General features: G+C 38.0%; 1 protein-coding gene across 1 annotated transcript in view; it reads left to right on the top strand.

Annotated features, from left to right (window-relative positions):
- The window catches only part of tmx3b (thioredoxin related transmembrane protein 3b), a 121,651-nt gene that overhangs the window by 59,325 nt on the left and 46,551 nt on the right, over nucleotides 1-15,775 (top strand). The window contains exon 13 of the mRNA XM_020930761.2: nucleotides 1,075-1,131. Coding sequence (XP_020786420.1) covers nucleotides 1,075-1,131 — 57 coding nt within the window. The remainder of the gene's footprint in view (nucleotides 1-1,074; nucleotides 1,132-15,775) is intronic.

The following is a 15,775-nucleotide window of genomic DNA, read 5'->3' as shown; positions in this document are numbered from 1 at the left end:
ATATATATATTTTGCACTGAAAAACATGCAACCATACTGTGAGCGTGCTTACATCTCCACAAATCTGACCTCTTATTTGACCTGCTTGGAAATCTTGTTTCCTTTGACTATGATATTCAACTGTAAAGAATAAAATGCATCAATCACTATAGCCTATATAAGTATATTTAAAGGGCTCAGATTACTCTATTTTCTGATCTAGTTTATAAAGTTGTTTCCTCATCACAAACATACTGTACCTGGAGTTGTGTTTTGTTTCATTCACACGTTTATCACACAAAACCTGCATATTTAGACTGAATTCTTCACTCATTCCAGTGTTTCCCAAACTTTTTTTTCTGAGGACCTATATTTTAAAAGCCACAAACCTTTGAGACCCAAATCAATAGACATTATTCATGAATCACTAAATAAACATGGATTTGACCATATTTTGAGCATATTTTATTGTTGACTGAGTGTTCGTGTCTCTTTGAACAATTAGTAATACTCATTACTCAACAATGAAAAACAGTCATTGAAGCAGAAATAAAAGGATTCATAAGTCGCCTATTTGGACATTAAATGTAGCCCATTTCTTTTTCTTTTCAACATTCAATTGAACCAGCAATATTGGAAGAAAATTGTCTGTAGAACTGTATATTGCAGACCTACATGCAGATCGTGACTAGGTGACCCAAAAGAAAATATCTTACGACCCACCTGAAGGTTGCGACTCAGTCTTTTGGAAACAATACTCTATTCCACCTTGTGATGTCACATGACAATACAGGAAGTGCTTCATTCATGTTTTTAAACTCCATACACCTTCACAAGAATAATTTGGATAACTTTTACCCTGGAATTACCGATCTCTATTGAATTAAATGTAAAAGGTAGCTGTTAATTTGAAAACTACTGCTTCATGACAACATCAGGAAACAAAACACAACTCCAGATATGTTTTTTGAGGAAGTAACAACATTCTAACATGGCTTAAAGCTTACAAGAGTACATTTTTCGTAATATAGGGCCCTGAACTTTCTCTTTCGAAATTTACACGTGTCGCTTTAACTTGTAATCTTCTTTTTGCAGAGACTTCCAGTTCGGTCACATGGACGGGAACGACTACATCAACAGCCTCATCATGGGGTAAGTCATATTTTCTATACCGCCTTCCTATATGCGCTCCAGTGTCCCTCCTCCACTCCCTCTTCTTCCTCTCCCAGCTATCCAACTGTTCCTCACAGCCCCTGCCATTACCCAAGCCCTCTGTGGAGAAGTCAATTACACCAGACTGTCATTTTTATTTTTAGTGCTCCTGGCCATATTAACCCCCCACCGGCTCCAGTAAAAAGACACACAAACTCCGGCAAATCGGCTCAGATACGGCCCCCACAGTGAACCGCAGATACGTACGTGCGTGGATTAGATCTACAGCATCCGGGCGTCGTAATAGCGTGTCAGAAAAGCGGCTTTAATGATGAAGCGCAGTGGAGTCGTGTTAGCTTATCGCAGGGGCTAAGGCCAACTGTCAGCTGACATCCCACTCTTCTAATTAGACGCTGTGTCGTGAGTGAGACCAAGCCAACTGGCAGAGCAAACGCCTTCCAAAAGTCTCATTTCCACAAAGATGTAAATTTTGTTTGGTTCGGCGAAAGAATGACAAGACTGAGAGATGAAAGGGCTTGGCCTGTCACGATAGCAAGTTCTGAAGTACGACAGTTTGCTACAAGGGAATATTGGAACTACTTTGCAATAACAACACACTAGAAGGGAGTTCTACGTGTACTAGTATGTCTGTGGTGGGATGTTCAGCAGTTACTATAGAGACGCAATGCGAACATGAGCAAAAGCAGCCAAAAAAGTTTTAAGATTGTCTGAAAACTCAAGATAATATGCGAAATGGATTTGAACAACATGCTTTCAGGAACCTTGGATCAATACGAACGTTCATGGTCATGTTTCAGTGTTTGATTTTCAACAAAAAGGTGAAAGTGACTAATTGAAAAACTCTGGGTTATTGCTGTGACTGTACCGTGTTTTCCGGGCTATTAGGAGCTCTGGATTATAAGGCGCACTGTCATTAAAGGGTCTGTTTTCGAACTTTTTTCACAAATAAACCACACCGGACTTTAAACGAAACACAACAGTTGGATGGGTCAGTGGGACTTTGTTTGTGCCGTTCACGGTGACTCTGGGCTTTGTTCAGTTGTGGCGTGTAGGGAGGGTGCTGTCTGGGACCGCTGGATTGTCGGCGTGTTCTCAGTGACTCAGTTGTTCAGTTGTGGTTAGAAGTGGCACATTGCACTCGCTTTTTCGGTTCGTTCCTCCATTCCGTTCCTCGTCCACGTGGAGTGACGAGTGTGACTGTGGGTGTTTTTCGCTGCGCGGTCGCTGTCTGCTCCGTGTGTGTTTGCAGGTGGTGCGGCTTTGTAGTTTACTGAAGTCGTGCTGGGACACCCGATTGGATTCGTGTATAGGTCGTTTTTTGATGGGGTTGGAGGCTTAAGAGCGGATCTAATAGCCTGGAAAATACGGTTATTTTACGTGTGTGGGACATATTTAACAGTCAAAATCAGTTCACCAGTCGTAGTTCTTTCTCTTTCTGGTCAGATTGTGTAAACAGAGTAACTTAGCTTCAAACAGAGCGGTGCCTACAATCAGCATCACACCCCAAGGGAATGTTGATGACGTAAGCCTGCAAAGTATCAATAGCACTGACACAATAACTCTTAAACTAAATTTTATGCATAATTCATCCATTCCAGAGCTCTATATCGTTCTAAACATAATGCTTTATACTCTTTTTAAAGGCTTCTACAGTGTTAGACTTTTTAAAATCATCACTCACATTGTTCCATATACTAACCCCTCTAACAGAAATGCAATCATTTTTATATAAATATTTTTATATTTATATTGACCATATTGATCACTATGGAACATATCTGTTGCTGTGTTCTCAGTGACTCAGTTGTTCAGTTGTGTCTAGAAGTGGCACATTGCACTCGCTTTTTCGGTTCGTTCCTCTGTTCCGTTCCTCGTCCGCGTGGAGTTATGAGTGTGGCTGTGGGTGTTTTTTGCTGCACGGTCACTGTCTGCTCCGTGTGTGTTTGCAGGTGGTGCGGCTTTGTAGTTTACTGAAGTCGTGCTGAGACACCCGACTGGATTCGTGTATAGGGTGCTCTGGATTGCTGGGCGCGTGGTTGTTTTTTGATGGGTTAGAGCCTTAAGAGCGTGCCTAATAGCCCGGAAAATAGTATACATTTCACAATTCAGTTTCCAATTTTGCCCTTTAAATTTTTGATTTAGTTGATTTCATATTTTTGTATTTTTTTTCCGTCCTAGCTCTGCTTTTTGGAACTGTAACTTGCCAACTCATAACCTTTTTTTTTTGTCCAATCCAGATGTAAACACTGGGGGAAAAAAAAACCTCAAGATTGTAATTTTTCTCACGTGTGCACAATCTTGAAGCAATTTTGTCTCATGAGATCTTTGTACATTCCTAGTATCAAGTGTATTCCTTAAATCAAGTTTAAAATCAAAATAAAGTTTGAAATTTTAGTAATGTGAATTGGAAAAATTTGGAAAAAAACGTGCAATAGAGATTTGTTTGTGTCATCAAATTTGACCTAAATAAAACAAAATTGCTCAAAATGCACAATATTTATACACCCATTAGAGTTAATCCTTTTCACAATACGAAATGTCAATTAGCACAACATGGAGAAGTTTTATTTTTTCCACTAGTAAACAGTAATGGAGGACAAGCCACCATAATCTGCTCATGTTTTTGTTAATGCTGCAACAATAAAAACAATATTAGCTTAATGACATGCTAGTGCTAATTGGATTGTTTCACCTAGCAAAAATGTAATTATTTCTAACTTGGTCAACTTGCCTCCTTTTGCCACAGTAATTTCTCCATTCTGCTTGGTGGGAATTCATTTTATAATCTTCTTTTTTTGTTTGGACACTGCATTATCTGCGTGATTGACTGCCTGCGGGATGTTATTTTCATTTCTCTGTTATTGTTTATAGCAGGGAGATTAGGGCTAGCATGGCGTCCTAAATCCTGTGTAATTAAAAGCGTACAGCTCCGGACAGATTCGATGGTACAGTAAGCTGACAGCAGGCTATTTTTACTGTTTTTCTGCGTAACATGATGATGATTGGCCTTTCTATTTTGGCACCATAACTCTGTAATACCAGTCAAAAGTATGGACTCATCCTCTGATTCAGTGTTTTTGTCTAAATGTTTACAGTGGTCCCTCGTTTATCATGGGGGTTACGTTCTAAAAATTCTCAAAGTAGTCAACTTTATATTTTACAATTATTATATCTGTTTAAAGTCTGTAGAAGCCCTCAGCACACACTTTATACACTTTTCTCAGACAGGACAGTTACAAACCTTTTTGCATCCTTCTTAAGACTTATTGCTGCTGTCGTCCTTATGTTATTTTCCTCCTTTTTTATGTAACGAACCGATGATTCATTAATTCCATAATGGAGTCCTACAGCGCAGAGTCCTCCACAGGCCCATTTTTGGAGACCACTGCACCCGGGCAGTACAACACCGATTATATCAAACTTTTGCGCTGCCTACGCCACAGACTGAACCAAGACTAAACCAGGACAAACCTAGGACTGATTCCAGGACTGAAACAGGAGGACTGAAACCAGGACTGAACCAGGACTGAACCAGGACTGAACCAGGACTGAACCAGGACTGAACCAGGACTGAACCAGGACTGAACCAGGACTGAACCAGGACTGAAACAGGACTGAACCAGGACTGAACCAGGACTGAAACAGGACTGAAACAGGACTGAAACAGGGCTCACTGTCGGGATGGGCTCGGAGGTGACAGCAGGAGAAAGGACCGGCTCAGCTCTGCACCTCACGAAGGTAATCGTGGCAATTGCCCGAGCACTGCTTTGCTCAGGGTTCTCTCTCTTAAGTCCAAAATTAGTCCTGGTTTAGACCTGGTTTAGTCCTGACCCACCGTGTGTAATTACTATCTGCCCATAATACGTAATACGTGTTCATCCGCTAAAAAAAAAAAAAAAAGCTTGCAAAATTGCACAAAAAAAATCTGCAAGATCACGAAAGGTGAACAGCGATATAGTGAGGGACGACTGTACTACGTTCTACATTTGTTAGACACACAGAAGATGTCAAAGTACAAAGTAAGATGTAGGAAATTATGTAGTAAAGAAGAAAAAGTGAAATAAAACCAAATAATCAAAGTAGCCACCCTTTGCTCTCTTCACTAAATAATTCCATCTATCTTGCTTTATATATTCCATGTCTTCTGTATGTATCTAAAATGTAGAAGAAAAAAGAAGGGAAAAAAAAAAACAAACAAAGGTTGAATGAGTGTGTCCAAACTTTTGTCTTGTGAATGTTTAAACAGCACCAGTCAAAAGTTTGGGTACAGTTTCATTCAAAGTTTCGTATTCTTTTTTTCTCCCCACTTTCAACATTTTAGATACATACAAAAGATAAAAAATATCAAATATATGAAGCAACATATATGGAATTATTTGGATGAAGCCACATGAAGAGTGTCTAATTTGAAGATTTGGTATTGGTTTGAATATATTTGAATAAAATATTTGGTATAGATATTTAACATTTTTTGCTACATAATTTCATATATCGTACTTAATACATTTGATGTCTTCTGTATGCATATTAAATGTGTAAAAAAAACTATTGAATGAGAGTATGAGTCCATACTTTTGACTGATATTGTATGTTTAAACAGCACTAATGATGTAACAATAACTGAAATATCATGATATCATACTGTCAAAAGTCTCAAAATAATATCTTGGACCATCACAATTTATACTGAATTCTCTTCTCTTGAAGTCTCTTTATAGTGGAGTTATAGTGCAGCAACAAAAATGGCTCCAAAAACAGAGGGAACTACATAGACCATGATCTTTTGCTCCATTTCAGTGCCAATTACATGAAGAGATAACTGTTATAAGTACTTTAAAATCATATTTGGATTATGACAGAACCAAAGTCGTTTCAATTTTAACCCCTGAATTTATATGGATGTATATAAAAATGTTTTGTGTGTGTTTTTGCCCTTAAGTAGATGGTAAATTAAATTTAGATTATTAATTTGACTATAGTAAAAAAAAAAAAAAAAAAAGAGAGATTTGAGTATGTTGCAAATTTGCGTCAACTAGAAACAAGTGCTTGCCAAAGGTTCCTAGGAAGGTCCTGCATATGCACTAACCGGCACTGGGGGAATGCAGCCACTATTTATCACATATTTGACAGTCGGCCTTAAGGGGTCAAAAAGAAAAGGAGCATAGTCATAATTTTGTTTTCTTCCCCAAAATATGGTAATAAATATTGTACCATGAGACACATATTGTGAAAATACCACATCGAGAGATTTGGATATCGTTACATCCCTAAACTGAACCAGTCAAAAATTTGGATACTGTCTCATTCAATGTTCTTTTCTTACTACTTTCTACATTTTAGATACAAACAGAAGACATCAAATATATGAAGTAAGATATATGAAATTATTTAGTAAAGAAAATATAAGTAAGTATTTTTTGACAAAGCAAAGGGTAGCTAATTTGAGGATTTGGTTATGAATATTAAAATAAATTTTAAAGTAGAATATTTTAATAGTTCCATTCAACTTCATATATTTGATTTCTTTTATATTTATATTAAATGTAGAAAATTGTAAACCTATAGAAAAACAAAACACTGATTGCGAGGGTGAGTCCTACCTTTTGTCTTGTGTATGTTTTTTGGTTTTTTTTTTGTTTTTTTTACTACTTTCTACATTTTAGATACACATAGAAGACATTAAATATATAAAGCAAGATATATGGAATTATTTAGTAAAGAAAATAAATTAAATAAATAAAAAAATAATATTTTTGACAAAGCAAAGGGTGGTTATTTGAGGATTTGGTTATAAAAATATATATGTAGTAGAATTATTTAACCTTTTTTTCTTTGTTACATAATTCCATACGTTTTACCTAATATATTTGATGTCTTTTGCGTGTGTATTACATGTAGAAAGTAGTAAACATGTCGTAAAAAACATTGAATGAGAGGGTGTGTCCAAACTTTTAACTGGTAGTGTATTTTGCAGACTTTTCCGTACCACATCTGGCAACTGCACGGTTAGATTAATTGCCCTCTTTTGAGAAAATCCTCGCCTGTCAATGTCCGCTAATCCACTCCCTCGGACATAAATCTGATGGCTTTTTATCCCTCGCTCGGTCGTCATGGCGATTACGGGCCGGGTTCGGTCTGGTCTAGAGTAAGGCCACCGCAAGCTCATGAATACATACATGCACACTTTCAAACGCACGGGATTATGGGTAAACCTCTTCACAGGGGTGACGTATACCGGCCTTTAAGTACGGCGAGGTGGTGCGAGAGTGAAGTAATGAGTTGTAATCCAGCAAAACCGCGAGGAAGGTCACTGCCATACAAGCAAGTAAAGTATGTAGAGGTCTGCTAGTGCTAATGGTGGGATTATGTAAAGAACTACTGTTAAGCATGTTTTTCTAAGATTCTGAAATATATGTTATTGAAAATCTGATAATAATCTATGAATACTAGGTTCAAAACTAGATACTCATTTGAGCAGGTATCGATACTAAAAAATTTACATTCACAGGACGGAAATGAACCTTTCCTGAATAACTTTAAAGTGATCTTGAGCTGTATCAGAACAAGTATAAGAGCACATAAACTAGGATACGCTCATGAACCACTTTGGAACCTACCTGGACCATTGAGGGATTACACACATACAAGGCCACATGGGAATAGAAAAGAAAGTACTATGATTTAATGTTAAACACATTACAATCTGTACTGCAGTGCTTCTCAAACTTTTTTTCTGGGGACCCATATTTTAAAAGTTACAAATCTTCACAGCCCAAGTCAATAGACATTATTCGTAAATCACAAAATAAATTTGTGACCATTATTGAATATTAATGAGTATATTTTATTGTTGACTGAGTGATTGTGTCTCTGAACAATTAGTATTACCGTATCGTTCAGACTATAAGGCGCACCGGATTATGGGCGCATTAAGTGAAACAAAAGGACGACACTTGAGACTTTAGACTTTTTTGTTTCCTACGATGAGAACTCAAATATACACTGAGTAATAAATGTGTTTAATGCAGCTTTGCACACATTTGTTTACATTTTACAGAAACAAAACTTAAAATCGTGTGGGTAATTTGCATAGACTATAAGTGATTAAAAAAACAAAAACAAAACAAACATCTTGCTCCTTGCTGATAGGGTCAGCTTCTGTCGGACTAAAGAACACGACTCAGTGGAATATATGTGAAAATCGGTTTGAGATCAGTAAGCACAACCAGAATTAATACATAAGGTGCTCTGTTGATTTTTCAGTAAATTAAGGGATTTTAAAAAGGAAACGGTAATCAGTGTTTCCCACAGAAAAAATCAATCTGACTTGTTTTTCCTCATCATAAACTTTTTGTTTTGGTTTTGATTGATTTGTACATACAATTCTGTATTGTCCTCTCTTCAAGGGAGTCATTCACAAATAGTGACATCAGTGGACCTGTTTCTGTCATTATTGGACACATATTATGCATATTTTCCTTAATTATGTTATATATTTTTGTGTCCTCATCCAAAACATACTTGGAGTTTGCTTCCCAGCTACGGCAGACACCACCAGAAACCCAAAGTCATAAACCATCCACTTTAAGTTGTTTTAGATAAATGTCTTTTTACAATGAGCAAAATGTAAAATAAGGATCCTTATTCTGAAAAAAACCCAAAACAAAACAAAACAAAAAAACATTAAATTCTATGCTGAATATGATGAACAGCTGTAGGGTCAGAGCTGTGTTTATTTGAATATTCAGTCTTAATTCACTTCACAATTAATTCAAGTTTGTTTATTCTTACTCCACTGTATTGTGCAGCGCCACATCTGTAAACTTGGAGGAGGAGATCTATTTTGTTGGCTGTGGCAGAAGTTGGCATGGACCCAGTGTACTTACTTAAAATTCAGCTGGAGTTTTTGGTCCCTCTGTGGATTTATTTCAGAAAATAACATCTGTGGTAAACAAAGTTTGGAATATTTACTCTGAGTCTGTGAGGCAATCCCCACAAATCAATAGGATTATTATTCAAATGATACTTGTTGTATGTATGCAAATGTTACTTGTATGACTACAGCTTTCAGACAATTCTTAACCGCCAACTTGGAAATTGTAATTATACAGTATTATTTATTTTTTCATGTTTCTAAAATAACACACTTAAAATTCTGTGTACTCATCACTACTGTCAGCAGCGGGTTAACTGAGAATAAGGTCGTGTGACGTGACAATACTATATTATAATCTGATCATTGGGATGAGTTTTATTACACTTGTATGAGGTGTTATTAACACATGTTACCTTTTATTGTTATATTTGCAATGCATTAACATGTCTAATATGGTTCACTTTCATTTTTGACACTCAGATTCCATCCCCTCTTTGCTTTCCGTGCTGTCACTGCCCCTTCAGAGCGCTAGTGCATTAAAATCAGTGTGTGATAATGCAAACAATTGGTCTGAAGAAGTGCTTGTCCCCAAAACGTCACTTTGTGGTGTCATTAAAATAAACATTTGTGAGCTCCATAGAACAACAGTGCAGATCTGTGTTTTCCTTTGCACAATTTTAGTTTTTGGACCCAGCATGCAGTTGCAACTTTTGTTGGAGGTGCATGTCTCTAGGTATCTACTGGTAATGAAAATACTTCACATCGCATCAGGTTTGTGAAGTTATAATGCATGTGTCATGCTGTACATTTGCAACATGCAGTATTTTCTTTAGCAGGATACTCACTGATTGTAATGTGATAACACTCTGAAAGGGATGTGACTTAACGCGGAGAGCAAAGGAAGGGGGAACAAAAGTGAAACTTATAAAACTTAATTCATTGTTTTTGAATATAGTATTTTCTCAACAATAAACGGGAACATGGTGAGCTAAATATGTTATGTATTAGTAGTTAATGCCCCCCTCTTTAAGACCGCAAACTGGGCCATGCTCCTTCAAGCCCCTTATAATGCCTTTATTTGAAGCACTAACCTCCTCCGTAGCTGCACGCCGGGGTGAATAGGCTAATCCATATTTATTCAAAATGGTGCCATCTGTTGCAGCGGGCCACATGTCAGCCGGGCCTCGCTCCGGTAATGACTGCGTTGGTTGCGATTGCCTATCTCAGCGGTGGGCAGCCTCTGATGACTCTACCCCCGATCGGAGCCTCGCTGGTGGGCCGGGACAGTGATGGATACTGCCCCGCGTGGTGGTGATTTGTTAGGCGCTTGAGTAACACTGCAGAGATGTGAGGTGACAGGCCCCGGCGATGTGTGCGCACCTCCGCAGAGCTTATCTGGGCCTCGGCTGTAGCCAAGTGTGCAGAAGAGCGATGGCTTGTTTTCATGACCTTGCTCCGTATTGTGGAGAGTTTTGTGATTCCGCGGATTATTTGGCTGTGAAAGGATGCCCACGCAAGGAGTTTTCTCTAGCTTGGATTTGGTTGGGGTTTTTTAGGGAGGCCTTTTCTGACTCACAAGTTGTTCTTAGTTAAACAGTCATGAGTTCTAATGGCGTGTTACTCTATTCCATCAGATTTCTTACCAAGGAGGCAAGGACGTAGATGTTTATTCATGTGTTTGGTAACACAATATGATGTTGCACTATCAAGCTGATAGAAATGCTGTTTAAAAAAAAAAAAAATCAAGTAGAGTACATAAATTACATAGAGCATGACCTTTTGCTATGTTTAAGTGCAGCCTACATGGATAAACTGGTGTTATTAAACACTATAGAGCTGTCATTAAAAGCTTGTGACCATGTTCTCTGCGGCAGTGTTTCCCAAAGTTTTTTTGGGGGGGATCCACTAACCTTCGCAAATCACAAAATAAAGGTGGATTTGACCTTTATTGAACATTAATAAGAGTATTCTGTTGACTGAGTGATTGTATATCTGAACAATTATATAGTGTAGTATATATTATATAATTATATACTATATAATTATAAAGTATTATTATACTACATAATTATATAGTATTACTCAAGTTTTAAACAATGAAAAACAGAAATAACGAACCAGCAATAAAAGGATCTATAAGTCGCCTATTTGGACATTAAATGTAGCCCATTTCTTTTTGTTTTCAACATTCAATTGAACCAGCAATATTGGAACAAAATAGTCACTAGCTCTGTAATGTGTCAGAACTGTATATTGCAGATCTACATTCAGATCGTGGCAAGGCGACCCCCCAAAAAAATCTCTTGTGACCCACCTGAGGGTCATGACCCAGTCTTTGGGAAACAATGCTCTAAGGTCAGTAACAACGCAAAAAAAAAAAAAAATCATGTCATTGTCAGATAGGGGCCCAGACTCAATTTTAAAGGTGCACTATAATTTTCTAGTGGAGGTTCTGCTCTCTGCATGTCTCTATGGAGATGTTACTACTTTGCCTGGAATATTCCATACTATGGCATTAAATGCATATGTTTCTGTGGACTAAATTACAGTTCTGATCTATGGTAAGGTGATTTACCTTACAGTAAGAATGCAAGTTTCTCAAAGTATTTTAGCTATAAAAAGATATGTCATTGAATAGAAAATGAAAAAGTTTAATGACATACTGTGGAAATTTCCAGGCAAAGCAATAACTGCAAGCAGCCAACTTAGAGAAGCAGGTGATGAACCCTCCACCAGAAAGGTTAGTGCACCATTCAAGCTACCATCTCATAGTTTTCTTTTTTTTTTTTTTCCCACCAGTAAGCATGGATGAGCCTGCACAAAGGCTGGTCTTCTGTCAGCAGTAACATAGAAAGCATCGTAGTGGTGCTGTGGCTTTCTGTGAGAAAACATAAAAATGGGACTTAAAGCCACTGTAAGTTTAAAAAAAAAAAAAAAAAAAGTATTTACTGATTCTTTCCCAGTGTGCCCAGAGATCATACATCTGACCTGAGACCTCCTTTTGAGTTCATGTCTGGCCATGAATTTTTCTATTTTTCTCCCATTTCTTCTTTTAGACACGACTAAGAGTTAAAACAGAACCTGTAACTACATGTGGTGAGCTCAGTTTGGCTCCATGTGGTGTTCATCAACGATTACCATCAGTAGTCTTTGAACTCCTCTGAGCCTCCTGTCTCTGTCCACTGTTTTTGAAGTTAAGCTAGGTCAGTGTATGCAGTTAGCGGTTCGCCACATCCAAGTCATACGCTGCAAACCGTGTTCTCTGGAGATGTCCATGTTTTCTTCTGTTTTGGTGGCCTGAAGGTTTTCTCAAACCACAGGAACATCTGGGCATGAAGTAACTGCTTTATCCAATTACAAGCATTGAAGTGTACGATGTAGTCCATTTAGGTTAACTGGACCCATCCTTCAGCATACTGGGGCAATCCCTCAGGAGCAGAGGCCTTATTGAAAAAATGTAACCCAGAATTTTGTGAAACATGGAACCTGCTTGATGTCGTATGGAGCTAACCACTACGCCATTGAACCATACCCTTTACTAAGAATACCAAATGTTTCTGGTTTATTTTTTCCATATTGCCACAAAATTGTACTCTTATGGTGGGATGGGGCTCAGTTGGTTCACTTGGTAGGGTAATCTGAAGGTTGGAAGTTTGAATCCCGCTCTCGACATTAACATCACTGATAGAGCAGTCAGATCCCCTGGACAGGGTTCCCACGGTCATGGAAATCCTGGAAAAGTCATGAAAATTGAAAATGTCATTTTCCAGGCCTGAAAAAGTCATGGAATGTTTTAAATTCAATGAAAGTTTTGGAAAAGTCGTGGAATTTTAGTATCTCTTTCACACAACTACAGCGTTCTGTTAAGTTATCATTAGACTATTACAAGATGTGTGAAGAATCCCTCAGTCGTCCAGGTAGAATCCATGAGGAGAAAAATTCAGTTTGTCGACTGGACAAAAGTTAGTTTGGTTGAAGACGTTTCGCAGCTCATCCAAGCTGCTTCTTCAGTTCTGGTCAGAATGCTGGTGGACACTTCCTTATATCTGCAGGGAGGAGCTAACTACACTGAAACTAACACACCTACTTGTTTACAGTTTCTGTTTGTTAGTTTGGCCTATTGACCTGTACAGGGTGTGGGGTCTAATTAGCATAACAATTCATGTCCATAATGGAGCTTCCACACCTCTGGACCTCACCTGGCTACACCTGTTGTTCTCTTGTTTGTTTTGAATTAGGTTTGAGGATGGAGTTGTAAATAGGAGATAGATGGTGTCTGAGGTCTCCATTTCTGTTTAGAGAAGGATTCTCTTTCTTAACAAAAATGGCTTCTTTCGCTCCCCTCTCAAACCAATTTTTCTCTCTGGTTAAAATCTGTACCTCGCTGTCCTCAAAGGTGTGGCCTGTGGCTTTCAAGTGGAGATGCGCAGCAGACTGAGGTCCACTGCTGCTCTCTCGCAGTCGACAAACTGAATTTTTCTCCTCATGAGACTATTACGATTATTTCTGAACGTATGCACCTTTTGTTTAAAATAGACAACAATAAATGCGCTAACAGTATTTTGAATGTTAAAAAACTATAATCCCAAACCACAAGAGTGGAAAGGGTTAACATTTCATATTTAGCCCTAATTTTATGATACATTCTACTCATGTAAGTGCCGTAAAGTCATGAAAAATTCACTTTAGGGCATGAAAAAGTCATGGAAAAGTTTTGAAATTTTGTCAGTGAAAAAGAGTGGGAACCCTGCCTGGAATAGCCTTGAGCTTCTACAGATAAATGTTGTTGTTGTGTCCTTGGGCAAGACATATACCACCTCACTCTCAATGTCTGCGTATACAGGTGTACGAATGTGTGTGTGTGGATGTGTGAGTGAACTGACTATTTTATGATTATTCACGATAATTGAGGCCATGAGCAAGCACCTGGGGAAATTCACTTTCATTCCCAGTCTGATAGATCACCGTTCCTCTAGTATGTGACCAGTTTCATCAAATCAGACTTTATGAATGAGAAAGTCTAGTTAATGTGACAGAAACAGACTGATAAAACAGCCCTTTACACATGGGTCGACTCTTTAGGAGCTTAGACTGAAGGCTTAATTTTGCTTCTAAAATTGTCACAAGTATTTTTTTTTTGCTGGCCTTTATGATTATATTGTGATGCCTGCCAAATGACATGATTGTCCAGTCGGATTAGTTTATTTCAGTGACGCATGTGAAATGAAAAAGCTCATTAGTCACATATCACCTTAGTTGTTTTTTTTTTTTTGCTCATTGAATCTGCAGAAATTGTCAATGTTTTTCAGTCCCCTGTGATATTTTTTCATTTATTTTTTCCAATACGGACGGACCATGCGCCACCTCTGATTGACTAATCCACCTGTCAATCATGCCCATCTGAAACCTGAGAGATTTGCCAGTGACCAGACTCACATCTTCATAAAGTACTGAAGGAAGTGCATGTTCTGGATCCCTGGCAGTATATCGTGACCTTGATAATCACAATTAACGGTTAACCTAATAATCTTGACATCCCAAATAACAATACCGAGATAAAATGTATAAATACACTGCCATTTTACTCTCATGTCTTCCAAGTACTTTTAGTTCGCCCTACTTCTATAAGCCTGTCCCTAACATCACACTTCTGAGCCAGCAAGCAAATCCAGTCAAAGGCGTAGCTCTAAATATTCAACTATTTGTCTTTGCTTCGCTTGATCACACACAGACCACTGGGACATTTCTGCCGCCTTATTTTTTTCTCTTTTTTTTTTTTTTACCCTGGTACTTGATGCGATTCTCCTGTCAGCTTTCATTTGTAAAGGTCTCTTTAAGTGTGACCAGCGCTGCCCCGTACCGCCTCTGAGCTGGACGCAGTTAGCATAAAAGATCGAGGAAAAAAACCCTACTTCTGAAATAGGCCAGGCTTATATGATATATTCTCCAGGACGAACATCTCTTGGAATGAAAACCCTTGGGAAAAAGTGATATATTAATGTTGTTATTTTTTAACTTGATTTTTGATACTACGGAATAGACTTGATACTCGATACCATTTCTAATACCACAATGATAGTTTAAAACACTTTCTTTACACTATTGAATGTGATTTTCAACATTAAATCATAACTTTCTTTTAAATTCCCATGTGTTTTTATATTTGTGTAATCTCTTTTAGAGCCCGACCGATGTGGATTTTGTTGTGGCCGATATGAAACCGATATAATGGGAGTTGGCGCTGCCGATAGCCGATATAATCACCGATATATTTAGTGGTGTAAAAATTCACTGTAAATCTTGAATTGATTAAAAAACTTAGGTTTGGCTCTAGTGGATTCTAAATTGGGTTTATTTAGGCAACATTTATTGTTATTTTGACTCTTTACATCATATTTACATACAGTAGATTGGCCTAATGGCATTTTTGCATCACATTCTAGCTACTAGTGATGGGGATTCCAGTTTTTTTTTGTTTTTTTTTGGAGAACCGGCTCTTTTGGCTTGGCTCACTAAAGCAGCTGGCTCTTTCGGCTCCCAAGCGACTCTTGAGATTGTTTTGTTGCAAGCAGGACTAAACCAGAACTGAACCAGGACTGAGTGTCGGGACTCGGTTTCTATCTCTCTCCTGCACTCGAGCCCAAGATTAGTCCTGGTTTATTCATTTTTTGCTGAACTGCAGCCAAATATGCACTTTTTTTTTTATCCTATGCACACGCAGATTTCTGAAAGTTTCGTTTTCAGCCG

Source organism: Boleophthalmus pectinirostris, unplaced genomic scaffold (genome assembly GCF_026225935.1).
Source record: "Boleophthalmus pectinirostris isolate CB_2022bp ecotype Guang Dong unplaced genomic scaffold, ASM2622593v1 HiC_scaffold_15, whole genome shotgun sequence".
In the NCBI taxonomy this organism is placed as follows: domain Eukaryota; kingdom Metazoa; phylum Chordata; class Actinopteri; order Gobiiformes; family Gobiidae; genus Boleophthalmus; species Boleophthalmus pectinirostris.
The sequence above is the reverse complement of the archived record's forward strand: the minus strand, read 5'-3'. Positions and strand labels throughout refer to the sequence as shown.